At 38.5% G+C, this 17,703-nt stretch overlaps 1 protein-coding gene across 3 annotated transcripts in view; it reads right to left on the reverse strand.

Moving 5' to 3' along the window:
• The window catches only part of ULK4 (unc-51 like kinase 4), a 521,416-nt gene that overhangs the window by 122,698 nt on the left and 381,015 nt on the right, over positions 1–17,703 (reverse strand). For all 3 annotated transcript variants that reach the window (XM_047770666.1, XM_047770657.1, XM_047770675.1), the window contains one exon: positions 5,642–5,827. In XM_047770666.1, the coding sequence (XP_047626622.1) occupies positions 5,642–5,827 (186 nt within the window). The remainder of the gene's footprint in view (positions 1–5,641; positions 5,828–17,703) is intronic.

The following is a 17,703-nucleotide window of genomic DNA, read 5'->3' on the forward strand; positions in this document are numbered from 1 at the left end:
GAAAAGAATGAAACTAAATCACTATCTTATACCACACACAAAAATTAACTCAAAATGGATTAAAGACTTGAACATAAGACCTAAAGCCAAAAAACTCTTAGAAGAAAACATAAGCAGTAACTTCCTTGACTCTGGTCTTAGAGATGATTTTTTTTGGATCTGACACCAGAAGCAAAGGCAACAAAAGCAAAAATAAACAAGTGGGACTATATCAAACTAAAAAGTTTCTTTCATTAACAAAATGAAAGAAAACCTATTTAATGGTAGAAAACATCTGCACCTAATATATCTGATAAGGGGCTAATATTCAAAACATAGAAAGAACACATACAACTTAATAGTTAATAAAACAAACAATCTGAATAAAAAAATGGGCAGAAGATATGAATAGATATTTTTCCAAAGAAGACATACAGATAGCCAACAGGTACATGAGAAGATGCACAAAATTACTAATCATCAGGAAAATGCAAATCGAAACCACAATGAGACATCACCTGTCAGGATGGTTATCAAAAAGACAACAAGTAACAAATGCTGGCAAGGGTGTAGAGAAGAGAACCTTTGTGCATGGTTGGTGGGAATGTAAATTGGTACAACCACCATGAAAAACAACAGGGAGGTTCCTCAAAAAACTAAAAATAGACCTTAAATAAGACCCCAAAATTCCATTTCTAGTCGTTTATCCAAATAAAATAAAAATACTAAATCAAAAAGATATTATACATATAATGTATAATATATATATCCCCACCTTCACTGCAGCATCACTTACAATAACCAAGATACAGAAACAATCTAAGTGTACAATGATAGAAAAATGGATAAAGAAAACACAATACACATACACATGCACATACACACATAGAGGAATACTATTCCATCATAAAAATAATGAAATCTTACCATTTGTGACAACATGGATAGACCCTGAGGGAATTTAACTAAGTGAAATAATCAGACAGAGGAAGACAAATTTCACATAATCTCACTTATGTGTAGAATTTTAAAAGAAAAAAAAAAGAACAAAAAGCCAAGTTCATAGATACAGAGAATAGATTGGTGGTGAGGGGTGCGGAGTGGGTGAAATGGGTGAAGGGACTGAAAGGAACAATTTTCGATTCTAAAATAAATGAGTCACAGGATACAATGTATTGCATGGTGACTATAATTAATAATACTCTATTGTATATTTGAAAGTTGCTGAGAAAGTAAGTCTCAAAAGCTCTCATCATAATAAAAAAAAACTGTGTATGGCTATAGATGTTAATTAGACTTACTGTGGTAATCATTTTGTAATAGATACAAACATCAAATCATGATTTTATACACCTAAAACATATAATGTTACATGAGAGTTTTACCTTAATTAAGAAAAAAAAAAAAAGTGCTCCTGGAGGGAAAAATGTCCTCTGAGGGATGTCCTAAAGGAGATTGTCTTTTCCTCCTTAACTTCTTACCATCAGAAGGGTATCCTTAACAGGCCTCCTTAATCCAATTACTGAATCAGGTAGCAAATTAGAGTAGTCCCTGCCTGTCTATCAAATCTGGTTCCTCAGCCCACTGAGGAGAGCCTTGAGAGATCAGGCCCTGTAAAATCCCAGGAAATCTTTGCTTGCATTCTTTCTGTCTCCAGGGTTCCCATCGTCTATGCATCTGCCTAACTAATCTCACCGACTCCTAGGAACCTGGCAGGAGTGGTGTGGACAAGACTGGAGCATCTAACTGTGGACTAACTAACTGCCTTTTAAGGTCCCCCTCATTCTGACCTGTGCGTCTACAAAGCACACAAGATGAGCCCACAATTAACCCTGAAGAGCAAAAATGAACAATTGCCAATAACAAAAGTATAGATATTTCTTACTCAATTCAGTGGATGTTTAATAAATGCCAAATACATGCCAGGTACTGTGATAAAGCTTTATTGCAGAATAACCATAATCTGAATTCAACTAAGATGCTGCCATTGCCCTTTAACTTCAGAGACCAGAAATTCCTAATTCTAACAATGGTGTCCAAACTTCAAATGCTATTAAGACCCATGTTTGGTACCCTCTGGCCTTTCCTGGCCATTTCTTGTGTCTCTCAGTCTAGCCCCAAAGATTTCAGGGCCTTTGCTCAGGATGTGTTTCTTCCTGGTCTATGCAGTAGATGACCAGCAAATTGTTTTACACTCAGCTCAAGCATCATGTCCTGGTTGATCTCCTCCCTGAGGGACTGTTTCTGTGTCACTTTACTGGCTCCTCTACCGTAGCACTAATCATGTTCTGCGTAATGAATTTGGTGTTTCTCTCTGGTTAGAGATCCTTGGCAGCAGGGAGCAGGAAGATGTATCTTACTATCTTAGCATCCTCAGTGAAGCATATACACACAGAAATAACTCTACTATTTTCCCATGACTGAAAGAAAGAATCTCTCAGGTGACTTCTAGATTGAAATTCGGTCAAATTCAGCTTGATGAATTTGTACTGGGAAGAGCAACAGCAAGGCTGTTTTTGAATTTGTACTGGGCAATACTGGGCAGAGCAACAGCAAGGCGGCCATGAGTTGGAGTCAGTTCAACCTGGCTGACTTCAGCTCTGCCATGCCCTAGTGGATGACCTTGGGAATGTTACAGAAGCTCTTTGAGCCTTAGTTTTTAACCTGTAAAACGGGAATAGTTGCTAGAGCTAACCTCTGAGGTTGCTATGAACATTAATGAGATAATACATCAAAAGTTCTTAATGCAGAGACTAGTACAGCTAGAAATATCATCTGCTGACCACCTTTCATGGGTGTAACATGCTGTAACACACTGACAATACAGCAATGAACAAGGCCATGTCACTACCCTGAACAGACAGTAAGGGAACAGCTACAGAACAATGACAGCCATGGAGGTGAAGACAGGAAGCAGTGAGACAGAGAGGAAGAAGGACCACATCCATCCGAGAGTGGGGGCTGGCTTCATACAAGTCATCTGTGGCTATTTCTCTCTAAATGTACTGAACTCAAAACTAAGTTTAAGCAGAAGTGAGGTTAAGAATAGGCAAGTTCAAGGTCCACTTGGGCAGACTGAGCCCCAGAATCCCTGACTCTGTGTTTTGTACAACTTGAGCCTGACATTGACCGATCCGCAGGTAATTTAGAAAGTTTTCAGAAACTTATAAAGCATTGATAACAAATAGCGGATAAATTTTATGCTCTGTTCATTTAACTACAATTAAAAAAAAATTTTGAGCAGCACCAGAAACTTTTCTTCTGCAAACAAACCTACCTGGCCCTACATATGGCAGGTCAGGAAGTATGAGGAAATCATTTTAGACAGTAAAACGGTCTAAGAGTTCACATCGTGGCTCGTGGTTAATGAACCTAATTAGGATCCATAAGGACACAGGTTTGACCCCTGGCCTCGCTCAGTGGGTTAAGGATCCTGCGTTGCTGTGGCTGTGGCTGTGGCTGGCAGCTATAGCTCCGATTAGACCCCTAGCCTGGGAACCTCATATGCTGTAGGTGCTGCCCTAAAAAGACAAAAAAAAAAAAAAAAAAGAAAGAAAGAAAAACTAAATGGTCTGATCTGGTTACATAGACCATGTTTTCTGCATGATTAAATTAATCTAGTTTTGGAAAATGACGTAACTTATTTCAAAGACAGGTCCATAATCTCTCATCTGCAATTCTGAAATCTAGAAAGCCCTGAAAAATCCAAACTGTTTTTCCTATGTTTGGTTCAAAAACATATTTGGTGGCAAAATCTGACCTAACCCACACGGGGTCACACATAGTTTTATTTACCCATTTGGTATGAATAGTCATTCCTATGTTTACAGCTTGTTGACGGTACCACCCTGATGACTCCTATGGAGGCCATATGACATACAATATAAGCACCATGTCAAAAATATCTGAAAATTATGAATTCCAAACTAAATCCAGCTGTAAGATTTTTCAAGTAAGAGATGGTAGATCTCTATAAAAATTAATCGTGTTAGATATTAGGTCAATAGTCCTCAAGCTTTTGCCATTCTGTACCAAATACACAATATACCCCCTCTGTGTATCACTCATATTACTATACTTTCTAGCACTTGTCTTCACATTGACTCGCTTTTTTTAATTAAATAAAATTATTTTAAAAGAAATATCTTTTCTTTACTGAAGAAGCTGGTCATCCAAAAGGCTTACTCTACGTTAAGAAGGGAGATTCTGAAGGATTCAAGAGGTTCTTTTTTTTAGGTTCTTTTTTTTTTTTTAAAGACAAATGGTATTAAACTTAAACTCATCTTTGATCATCAGAAAGTTGAAAATAAGATGGAAAAGGAAACACTTGCCTTACTATGGGATTCAACGTCATCTGGGGCTAGGCTGGCGAACCATCTCCAGGATCTACCGTCCCCAGAAGTATTTATCCTCCACTTAGGGAGGCTCGCCTAGACTGTCATCATCCCAGTCCTGAGGAACGACCCCACAAGGCAGTAAGCACTGCTGGGTTGGGGAGACCTGGCTGTATAAAAGCATAATGTAGCAGCGAGGAGGACGACTCTTTACATCCCTTCTAGTTCTGTCACCCCTAACCTGCTGGGTAGATGTAGCTGGGTCACGCGCGACCACTATTTACCAAAATAGCACAAAACCCACCTTGAATACAACTCTTTGGAGCATCCACAGCCTCTGCTGCCAAAGGGCCCCTCAAGATACCTGGATCTAGAGGTGAACCCAGACTGACAAGCCAGAACATGACACAGTCTAATGGGACCTCTACTCCTTGACCAACCTCAACAACAGCTCATGTAAATAATGGCCTTCAAAACCAGCAGAACAAGGTCTATTGTACAAAGAAAGCGAGTCAGCCTTCAAAAGTACCTTCCAGTAAACATCAGCTATACCTATTTTTCAAAAATTAAATGGGGCAAAAGGGAAAATTTTTCCTACAGTATAGTACTGGGAGTTAGAAATGTTGGGAGTTGGAGAAAAATCTTCATTTTGTAACCATTATAAAATTTAGGATAATAACCACACATCAATCAAAATTAACATCACCAGTAAATGGCAAACAGATATCACAAGCCTCTGGATATGACGGATTGAGGAGGAAAACAGATTTCTTCTGGGACTTCCCTGACTCTAAGCAGAAAGCATCAGGGAGACCCAAACCAAGGGAGAATTTACAAAATACCTCCCATCCTTCCACAAGTGTATGAAAGACAAAGCAAGGCTGCAGAACTATTCCAGATCAAAGACACACGTCTACTAAAATACATCATCCTGCACCGGATTCCAGAAAACAAGCTATGAAGAACATTATCGGGACAGTTGGCAGAATAGGAACATGGATGGCAGATCAGTAAAAAATTTGTATCAATGTTAAATTTCATGATTTTGTTAACTGTAGGTAAGTGAAGAGAACATCCATTCTGTTATAGGAAATATACTCATATATTAAAAGATAAAGAAGGATGTCTCTAATTTACTCTGCAATAGTTCAGAAAAAAAAATTGTGTATATATAGAGAGACATGCAGACTATGATAAATGTTAGCAGTAGGTGCCTATGGGGAAAGGCAACTGGGTGTTCTTCATGAAACTAGGTCAAAGAGAATGACTACTCCACTTCTGGCTGCCGATGAAGCCCCCCACCTAAGCCTGTTTCTGTAGGGACTCACCATTCTCCTGAGGATCCTCAGCAGAAGCTTCTGCTCCTTTGGGTCCTCTTTGGATGTCAGTAAATCAGCAAAGTTCTCTGCATTTTCAGGAGACAGGCTGTCTGGGTTTTCCCCTCCGTACAGCTGAACCAGTATAGACAGACACTTGGATGAGATGTCAAAAATTTCAGGATCCTCACTAGGAAGCTGAAAATGAACAAACAGGACTATTTAAGTTTAACTGAAGATGAGATTGGTATTCCTCAAGAACTATACAGTACCATTTGGCTTAGTGGGGAGAATTTCGGTCTGAGTACAAAGTTTAATTAACTGAATATTTTTTTAAAAGGATCTTTTTCAAAATGCATACAGGAACTCAAACAAGGCTAACAGTATAAAATCAGAAGTAAACCCTGCAGTCCTTTCTTTAATCCACAGTGATGAATCATCTGTGACAAGCAAAGGAACAACTTATATTTTGTATGCATATTTACACATGAAAACATTCATACAGGTGGCGTATGTGTGTCTATGGGTGTAGAAACAGTTTTGTTTTTCCAAGGCACAACCCTTATATTCTTGTTTACTTAACTCATTTAGGAAAATCCAATTCCTAGAATATATTACGGAACTTCTCTGTCTCCAAGTCATTATTGACTAAATAGGTAGGAGAAAAAGTATTGCTTCTGTATGAAAAGATACATTATGAAATAATTATCATACCACAAGCACTTTAAACTTTTAATTTTTACAGTTTTCTTTCTTTCTTTTTTTTTTTTTTTTGTCTTTTTAGGGCCACACTTGTGGCATATGGAGGTTCCCAGGTTAGGAGTCAAATCGGAGCTACAGCTGCCAGCCTACACCACAGCCACGGCAACGCCAGATCCGAGCTGTGTCTGTGACCTACACCACAGCTCATGGCAACACCAGATCCTTAACCCACTGAGCGAGACCAGGGATTGAACCCACATCCTCAGGGATACTGGTCAGGTTCATTAACCACTGAGCCACGACAGAACTCCTAAAGTTTTATTCCTATGCCATACAACACAATTTTTAACATATACCTGTCATTCAACGGCTTTTACTACACTCAGTTATGCAACTACCATCAGAACCAATTTTAGATTTTTTCATTTGAAAAAAACCCCTGTACTCTTTAACAGTTACCCTGACATCACTCCCTCTTCCTCGGTTCCTGCCCAGTGCTAACCTGCTTTCTGTCTCTCTGGATTTGCTATTCTGGACATTTCAGATACTTGAAATCAAACAAAATATGATCCTTTGTGACTGGCTTCTTTCACTTAATGTGTTTTCAAGATTCATCCATGCTGTAACATGTATTGGTATTTCAATTCTTTTTATCACCCAATAATATTCCCTTTGTATAGATGTACCCTGTTTTGTTTATCCATTCGTCAGTTGATGGACATACAAGGTGCTTTTACTTGGCTAGTATGAACAATACTGCTGTGAACATTTGTGTATAAGTTTTTGTCCAAACATGTTTCTGCTTCTCTTGGGTCTATACTTAGAAGTGGAGTTGCTGAGTCATTTGGTAACTCTATGTTTAACTTTCTGAGGAACTTCCAGACTGTTTCCAAAGCTGCCATTAGCACAGCAATGCAGGAGGATTCCAGTTTCCCTACACCCTCACCAACCCTTGTTATTACCTATCTTTTAAATTACAGCCATCCTAACAAGTTTGGAATGATAAATCATGGCGGTTTTTCATTGGTACTTCCCTGATGGCCAAATCTTTTTATGTACTTATTGGCGATTCATATATCTTCTTTGGAGAAATGTCTATTCAGATACTTTGCCCATTTTTAAAAATAGGCTGCCTTTATAACTGAGTCTAAGTGTTCTTTATATGTTTTGAATACAATTCCCTTAGGAGATAAATGATCTTCAAAAATATGTTCCCATTCTGTGGGTTATCTTTTCACTTTCTTGACAGTGTCCTTTGAAGAACAAAATATTTTTTATTTTTATGATGTCAATTATCTATTCATTTCATTGCTTGTAATTTTGTGTCATGCCTAAGAAACCATCGCCTATTTCAAGTCCTATAATTCATGCTGCTTCTAAAAATTTTGTTTTAGCTCTTGCATTTATTTTTTTCTTTTAAAACTTTATAGTTGCAGCTTTTACAATTAAATCTTGATCCATTTTGAGTTAGTTTTTATATATGATATGTGACCAACTTCATTCTTATGTATGTGAGTGAAACTTATTTTGAGATATTTACAGGTTCATATGCAGTTGTAAGAAACAATACAGACAGATGCCATATATATGTCACCCAACCTCCCTAATGAAAACATCTTGCATAACGATAGTACAATCTGGCAACCAGGAAATTAACATGTATATTAAGACAGCAACTCCTGCTTTTTAAAAATTAATATTTGCATAGTATATACTTTTCAACCTTTTACTTTTACCCTGCTTGTATTATTATATTTGAAGTGAGACTTTTGTAGACAATCTACTTACTATTGGATCAAGTTTTGTTATCCTCTCTAATCATCTCTGTCTTTTAATTGGTACATTAGAACATTTTCATTTTTAAGATAAATATTAAGATGCTAGGGTTTAAGTCTAACATGGAATTTTTTATTATTTGTCTTCTGTTTCCTCTGTCTCTCCTTTTTCTGACTCTGTCTCTCCTTTTTAATCCTCCTGTGGACTACTCAAACATTTGTTTTATGTTTTCACTAAGAATTACTGAATTCTCTTTTACTCCCAATATTAGTTTTATTTTGTTTTTTTTTTTGTTTTTTGTTTTTTGTTGGTTGGTTGGTTGGTTGGTTTTTGCTTTTTAGAGCCACACCTGCAGAATATGAAAGTTCCCAGGCTGGGGGTCAAATTGTAGCCACACTGGATCTGAGCCACATCTGCAACCTTCACTGCAGCTCACGGCAACATCAGATCCACAATTTACACTTTTGCTGTGATTAGTTACTCAAATGAGCTAACATCTGAGAGCTGGTCCTGAAACAAGGAACCAGGAAAAACAAGTTTTTTCAAGATTGATGGGCAGTAAAAAGTCTGCAGCATGTTGTGCAAAGGCAGCTGTAGGCGATAGTTCTGACTGTTAGAACCTAAACTAAAAAACCCTGTCAATTACCCAACAGTTATACAAACATAACTCTAAATTCACAGTGTCTTTGTTTTCAAAAGTTTTTCATTAGAAATAACATGCTGTTCCCGTGTCACATCATTTTTGGTTAACAGTCACTGCTGCTTTCCTTCATTGAACACTTAGACTGAAAAAACTCAAGAATAAAATTCATCTGATTTTTACCTCAGCTATTTAGTATTTGATATCCAGGTAGTAAAATAAATAATAGAGACTTTAACTGCTGACATGCAGGACTGTTTGCAATGGTGGCCAGGCAGGGAAATGGCATTTTTCAAGGTGAATGATTGACACAGCATAGCCTATGGGCCATATCTGGTCCACAGACTCATTTTACATATGGTTTTCTTGGTGCACAGCTACACTTATTCATTTACAGTAATGTTGTCCATCTCTGCTTTTACACTGTAATGGCAGCATTGGGTAGTTATTGCAAAGTTATCATTTATGGTCCACAAAATCTAAAATATTTACTATCTAGTCCTTTGGAGAAAATGTTTGCCAACCTTGCTCTAGACTGTTAGAGAAGTGGAGGGAAAACTTTTTTCTAACCATTTTCCAACCATTCTGAAGCAGGGAAACCAAATAGGTTTGGCCTAGTGAAAAAACCTTGAACAAAAAAACACCCTAATCATATGGTTGTTGACCTTTTTCTTTTAAGTTGCATAATTAATACTCTAATATACAAATGGGACAATGGAATATGGGCCTTATTGATCAGTAACTGTGGGAAGAAGGAAGACAGTATGCAACACTTAACAGCTCACCAAATACCCTTCAAAAAAAGAGGGGAAAGCATATGATTGAAGGGGCCAGAGAGGGAAGGAGCTGAGAGAGAATCCCTTCAAAGCTGTAGTTTCCTCATCTGTCCAATGAGGGCCCTGAGCTTCTTCATAGGGCCCTGGCCTGGGTTTCCAAGGACCCTCAATCGGTAGCTTCCTGGGCTTTCCCTGAGCCAGCACAAAATCCCAAGACTTTATGTCCCCAAAGCCAGCATCCTATATTCACTTTCAGATTTGTTTGTTCTGGAATCCTGCCATCAACAACCATCAGCCACGGAAGCATCTATTCAGACTATCTTTAGTGTTGTATTTGACTTGATTTTGTTTGTGTATCAATTGTAGATTTTGGTTTGCAGTTATTCTTAAGTTTTGATATGAGTCTATATGTATATGAGATTGTTTTAAGTAGTTGTTCTCTTAATTGCAAGTTCATCTCCAGTGTCCTGCATTTGTACCCACCTCTTCTCATGATTTCTGATTTGGGTGGTATAATTGTTCATGGATGATTTCGTATCTTTACTGTATACATACCTTTACTGGTGAGCCTTGTCATTTGTGGAATTTTTGTTTCCTGTTGCTGTGTTTTCTTTTCTGCCTAGAGAAGTTCCTTTAGTATTTGTTGTAAGGCTGGTTTAGTGTTGCTGAATTCTCTTAGCTTTTGCTTATCTGTGAAGGTTTTGATTTCTCCTTCAAATCTGAATGAGAGCTTTACTGGGTAAATTAATCTTGGTTGGAGGTTTTTTCCTTTCATCACATTAAGTATATCATGCCACTCCCTTCTGGCCTGCAGAGTTTCTGCTGAAAAATCTGGGGATAACCTTACCGGGGTTCCCTTGTATGTTATTTGTTTCTTTTCCCTAGCTGCTTCCAAGGTTTTCTCTTTGTCTTTAATTTTGGTCAGTTTGATTAATATGTGTCTCGGGGTATTCTTCCTTGGGTTTGTTTTATATGGTACTCGTTGTGCTTCCTGGATTTGAGTGAGTGGTTCCTTTCCCATGTTAGGGAAGTTTTTGGCTATTATCTCTTGGAATATTTTTTCTGTCCCCTTCTCTCTTCTCCTTCTGGCACCCCTATAATACGGATGTTGGTGTGTTTAACTTTGTCCCAGAGTTCTCTGAGACTCTCTTCATTTGTTTTCAATCCTTTTTCTCTTTTCTGTTCTGCATTTGTAATTTCCACTCATCTGTCCTCCACCTCGCTTATTTGTTCTTCTGCCTCCTGTATTCTGCTGTTAGCTGCTTCTGATGAATTTTTTATTTCAGTTATTGTATTTTGCATTTCTCCTTGTTTAAGTTTTCTACCTTGTATGTCTTGGCTCAGTGTTTCCTGTAAGTTCTCCATCTTTGCCTCCACTTTATTTCCAATGTCTTGCATCACCTTCAGCATCAATAGTCTAAAGTCTTTTTCCTGGAGGCTGAGAATCTCCTCATCACTTAGCTGATTTTCTGGGGTTTTTCCTTTCTCCCTCATCTGAGCTATAGTTCTCTGTCTTTTCATTTTTATAGGTTTTTGGTGTGGTGACCTTTTTACAGATAAGAGAGTTGTAGCCTCTCTTACTTCTGGTGGCTTCCCCCCTTGTGGCTGAAGTCGGTATGGGGGCTTGCTATAGGCTTTCTGATGGGAGGGGCTGATGCCTGCCCACTGGTAGGTGGAGCTGATTCCTATCCCTCTGGTGGGTGGGACTTAGTCTCTGGATGGAATTAGAGGCATCTGTGTGCCTGAGGGGTCTTTAGGTAGCCTGTTTACTGAGGGGTGGGGCCATGATCCCACCTGGATTGTTGTTTGCTCTGGGGCTTCTCAGCACTGACTGACGGATGGGGCCAGATGTTCCCAGAATGGCCACCTCCAGAGAAAGTCATGCTGCTGAATATTCCCAAGAGCTTTGCTTCCAATATCCTTCCCCCACAACAAGCCACATTCACCCCTGTTTTCCCAGGAGGGCTTCTAAGAACTGCAGTCAGGTTTGACCCAGATTCCTATGGAGACTTTGCTTGGTCCTGGGACCCAGTGCACATGAAAGTCTGTGTGCCCCTTTTAAGAATGGGGTCTCCATTTCCCCAAGTGCCATGGAGCTCCTGCGCACAAGCCCCACCGGCCTTCGGTGCCAGATGCTCCAGGGGCTCTTTCTCCCAGTGCCAGATCCTCACATGTGAGAGTTTGATGTGGAGCTCAGAACCCTCACTCCTGAAGGTGAGTCTCTGTGAACCAGTTAGTTTCCAGTCTGTGGGGGTTCCTACCCAGGAGGTATGGGGTTGTTTATATTGTGAAATCGCCCCGCCTACCTCTTGGTGTGGCCTCCTCTTTTTCTTCTGGAATAGGATATCTTTTTTAAGGTTTCTGATCCATTTGGGTGGAGATTGCTCAGTCTTTAGTTGTGAATTTTGTTGTTTTTAGTAGAGAAGTTGAGCTCTATTCCACCATTTAATCCCATCTCCCAAAATTAGTTTCTTGAGGCTGCCATAACAAAGTTACCACAAACAGGGTAGCATGAACAACTGAAATTTATTATCTCATAATTCTGGAAGCTAGAAGTTCAAAATCAAATAGCAGGACCCTGCTCCCTCTGAAACCCGTAGTTGAACCTTCCTTTGCTTCTTGCCAGCTTGCGGTGATTTGCTGGAAATCACTGGCATTCCTTAGCTTGCAGGTGCATAATTCCAATCTCTGCCTTCACCAGGGCAAGGCATTCTCCCTGTGTGTCTCTGACTTTACACCCTTGTCTCTGACTTTGTATATCAGTCAGACTGGATTAGGGGCCCACCCTATTTGAGTATGACCTCATCTTAACTAACCACCGTCTGGACGGTCACTATTTCCAAATAAGGTTTAATAGCCAGAGGTCCTGGGATTTAGGACTTCAACATATCAATTTTGCAGGGGACACAATTCAACCCTTTACACCTCCTGTCAACTTTGTTTCTTCTGTGCTCAGCTGTTTATTCACCTTGGTTTCTCTGCTTCATGCTGTTACACTACCCCAAATATCTGGTAGTCTCAGACTTTCTATTTTATGAATGAAAGATCAGGCAGATTACTATAGGAAGCTGGCTTCACCTTCCTTTGCATTTTTTTGTTTGTTTGTTTGTTTTTTGTCTTTTCTAGGGCCTCTCCCACGGCATATGTAGGTTCCCAGGCTAGGGGTCGAATCGGAGTTGTAACTTTCAGCCTACAACAGAGCCACAGCAACGCTGGATCTGAGCCACGTCTGTGACCTACACCACAACTCATGGCAACGCCAGATCCTTAACCCACTGAGCAAGGCCAGGGATCGAACCGTAACCTCACGGTTCCTAGTTGGATTCGTTAACTACTGAACCATGATGGGCACTCCTCCTTTGCATTTGTGTATGTCAGTTTCCTCCAGTTTCTTCCCCCGTGTTCTGTGATTTCCTCAAACTCCACAATGCTTCTTTCTAGGCCATAGCCCCATACTCGAAATAACATGAGACAGACAGTTCATCCTCCCTATATTGAAGTTCTTGACTTATTGTGCTAGAATAAAGCAGAGCAAAATGAATAAGGGAAGAGGCCTGATTGGTCTTCCTGTTCTAAATGTTAATCTTCAATTAGCCTGGTAAGTGCCTAGGGCTTCCATCAGTTTTCCTCTTGGAGTTTACAGATCATCTGCATCTGTTCCTACCTTCTGGTTGATTTTCTCCTATGTATGTTCTGGATAATAGGTTTCTTCACTAGATTTTGATTCAGGCCCATCTGCTTTCTATCATCTAGTAATTACACAAAATTTCTTTTCCACTAACATCTTCTCTCTCTGCTCTCCCATGACTGTAAGATATTTATTTAATCCTTTCTCTGTTTTCATAGCTGTGGGGTAGTTAGTGAGATGGGCACAGATATTCATGTTTCTATTTCAATTTACTTTAACATTCCTTCATTTTTGAGTTTTGCTTCATTGTTCAAATGATGGAAGGATGTTTATCATAAGCAATAATCTCAAGTTTGGCTTATTTTTTAGATCCTTGAAAACCTGATAATGTTCCTGTTTTGTTATATTTTGTTTGTGTCCTGCCCCACTACCACAAAAAGAATGTGATGTACAAAAATCTTTCCATATTTCCTCATATAACAGGATAAAGACATACCCAACTGCCTGCAAAAACAAATCAGTAGGAAAATATACGAAATAATGGTTTTTAAGACACAAGACATTAGGAGTTCCTATCGTGGCTCAGTGGAAACAAATCTGACTGGCATCCATGAGGATGCAGGTTTGATCCCTGGCCTTGCTCGGTGGGTTAAGGGTCTGCAGTTGCCATGATCTGTGGTGTAGGTCACAGACATGGCTTGGATCCTGCATTGCTGTGGCTGTGATGTAGGCCGAAAGCTACAGCTCTGATTCGACCCCGAGCCAGGGAACTTTCATGTGCCGCAGGTACCGCCCTAAAAAGACAAAAAAAAAAAAAAAGACACAAGACATCAGACAAGGCAGAACAGTGATGCCCAAGGTTTGGAAAACAATTGAGACTCTAGGCCTAAGCATGGGGAAGGCAAATGAGGTGGATACAGAGTGAAAAGTCTCAGAAAACCAATGCATCTGGGTTTCATAGGACAAAGTATCAGAGAGGAGAGAGTAGATCAAGGCTCACGCAGAAGAAACAAGTAACCTGGAAAGCACCTTATCCATTAGAGAAAAGAATTTTCAGTTTAAAAACCTTCCTACTGGAGTTCCCGTCATGGCGCAGTGGTTAACGAGTCCGACTAGGAACCATGAGGTTGCGGGTTCGGTCCCTGCCCTTGCTCAGTGGGTTAACGATCCGGCGTTGCCGTGAGCTGTGGTGTAGGTTGCAGACGCGGCTCGGATCCTGCGTTGCTGTGGCTCTGGCATAGGCCGGTGGCTATAGCTCCAATTCAACCCCCAGCCTGGAAACCTCCATATGCTGCGGGAGCGGCCCAAGAAATAGCAACAACAACAACAACAACAAAAAGACAAAAAAATAAAAAAAATAAAAACCTTCCTACAAAGAAAACTACAGGCCTAGATGGCCTTACTGGTGAAGTCTGCCAAAAGTTCAAGGAAGAAGTAATAGCAAGACTTATACAAACTTTCCAGAAAGTTAAAAGAAAATGGAAACTTGCAAACTCATTCTACGTGGCCAGTACCACCCTGATACCAAAAGCAGAAAAAGACATTCCGAGGAAAGAGAACTACAGACCAAGAGCTCTTATGAATACAGATGCAAAATTCTTCAGCAAAGTATTGGCAAACCAAATTTAGCAACATATTAAAAGGGGTTTGTACCATGGCCAAGTGGGATTTATCCTAGGAATTCAAGGCTAGTTTAGCATCTAAAAATCAAGTGATGTTACGTGCAATATTTACAGAATACAAGACAAAAATTCTATGAGCCTGTCAGTAGTCACAGAATAAGCATTTGACAAAGTAAGACACCCTTTTATAATTTAAAAAACACTCAACAAATTATAAATGGAAGAGAACATTTTTAAACTGATAAAGGATATCTAGGGAAAATCTATAGTTGACACCATGATTAATGAGTAGAAAGTAATTTCTTTCCCTCTAAGATCATTAACAGGACAGACATCCATTCTTGCCATTTCTATTCAGCATTGTATTAGAAGTTCTATCTAGGGCAATTACACAGGGAAAAGAAAAAAAAAAAGTCATCTAGAAAAGAAAGCTTTATCGGAAGATGACATGATTTTACATACAGAAAATTCCAAAGAATCTGCTAAGAACTGTAAGAATAAACAAGTTCAGCAAGGTGACAGAATATGAGATCAAGACACAAAAATCAACTGTATGTATATATATTAGCCATTAAGAACCTGAAAATGAAATTAAGAAAACAATTCCATTTATAATAACATCAAAAAGAATATTTAGAATTAAATTTAAAAGGAGTATATGAATTATACACTGAAAACTATGAAACTTTGGACAAAAATTAAAGAAGGTGCATAAATGGAAAAACATTCCATATTCAAGGATCATAAGAGTTATTATCATTCAGAGGCAATATGCTCCAAACTGATCTACAGATTGAAAGTATTCAGAGTTGCAGCTGGCCCTTTTTATTTTTATTTTTTTTACAGAAATTGTTAAGCTAATTCTAAAATGTATATGGAAATGCAAGGAACAAAAACCAAAACAATCCTTAAAAACAGGAGCAAATTTGGAGGGCTAATTCCCAATTTCAAATTTTGCTACAAAGCTACAGTAATCTAGTCAATGTGGTACTAGCATAAGGCTATACATAAAGATCAATGGAAAAGAGTTTAGAGCCCAGAGACAAACCTTTAATCATGATAAAAGTGATTTTTGACAAGATTGCCAAGACAATTAAATGGGGGAAAAATGGTCTTTTCAACAAATGGTGCTGAGACAAGATATATCCACATGCAAAAGAATGAAGTTGGACCCACACATCACACCATATGCAAAAATTATCTAAAAATGGATCAAATATCTAAATAGAAGAGCTAAACATAAAAGTTTTAGAAGAAAACATTGGAGTAATTAAATCTTAGTGACCTTGGATTAGGTTTCTTGGGTATGACATAAAAAGCACAAACAACAAAAGAAAAAAATAGATAAACTAGACTTTAGACTTGATCAAAATTAAAATGTTCTGGACTGTAAATTACACTATGAAGAAAGTAAGAAAGATCACCTGCAGAAGAAGGGGAAATTGCTATAAATATAATATCTAATAAGGGACTTGTATATACACAATATATAAAAACAACTCAGTAATAAAAAGACAAATAATCTAATTTTTCAAAGGGCAAAGATAGATATTTCTCCCAAAAAGGTATATAAATGGCTGATAAACATAGGAGAAGATATTCAACATCACTAGCCATCAGGGAAATGAAAATCAAAACCACTATAAGATACCATTTCACACCCACTAGAATGGGTATAATTAAAAACACAGATAATGACAAATACTGATAATGATACGGGGAAAACTAGAACCTTCATACATAAGTGGTGCTAAAGGCAGTTGTGGAAAACCCTCTGTATTTTCTCAAAAGACAGAAAATGGACTCAATATTGCATGGACTAACATGGACTGACCATATAACACAGGAATTTCACTCCTAGATACATGCTAAAGAGAAAGAAAGCAGATGTTTACACAAAGACTTGTACACGATTGTTCACAGCAGCATTATTCAAAATAGCCAAAAGTGGAAACAACACAAATGTCCACAAGCTAAAAAATGGTTAAACAAATATGGTACCTCTATACAATGGAATATTATTTGCCAAAACAAAGAAGGAGGTACTGACACATGCTACAAACATAAATGAACCTTGAAAAAAACATCATGCTAACAAAAAGGCCACATATAATTCTATATATAAGAAATATCTAGAATAGGTCGATCTATAGAAATAAAGAGTAAATTAGTAATTGACAAGGGTTTGGAGAGGAGGGAATGGGAAGTAACTTTTAATAAGTACAGAATTTCGTTTTAGGGTGATGGAGATGTTCTGGAATTAGATCATGGTGATGGCTGCACAACTCTGAGAATACACGAATCAGCATTGAATGTATGCTTTAAAGGGATTAAAGGTACAAATTATTTATCAGTAGAACTTTTTTATGAAGCCAATACCAGGAGTTCCCATTGCAGCTCAACAGGATACGGATCTGACATAGCCTCTGTGAGAATGCAGGTTTGATCCCTGGCCTTGTTCAGTGGGTTAAGGATCCTGTGTTGCCTCAACCTGTGGCATAGGTCACAGGTGCAGCTCAGTTGTGGCTGTGGCCTGCAGCTTCAGCTCTTATTTGCCCCCTACCCTGGGAACTTAGGGCAGGTGTGGCTGAAAAAAGAAAAAAACAAAAAGCCAATACCAACTCTACACAGTCTCCAAGAAAAGTGAAGAGGAGGGAATACTTCCTAAATCATTTTCTCCAAGATCAACTATACCAAAACCAGACAAAAAAGTAAGCTACAAAGCAATATCCCTCATGAACACAGATGCACAAATTCGTAAACAAAATGATAACAAATCAAAGCCAACAAAATATTAACAGGATAATAATAAAGATAACACATCCTGACTAAAATAGGGTATATTCTAGGAATGTAGCTCAGTTTAATGTTTTTAAAAAATCACTCAATGTAATACATCATATGAATTAGTTTCCCAGGGTTGTTATCAT

Source organism: Phacochoerus africanus, chromosome 1 (genome assembly GCF_016906955.1).
Source record: "Phacochoerus africanus isolate WHEZ1 chromosome 1, ROS_Pafr_v1, whole genome shotgun sequence".
Lineage (NCBI taxonomy): Eukaryota > Metazoa > Chordata > Mammalia > Artiodactyla > Suidae > Phacochoerus > Phacochoerus africanus.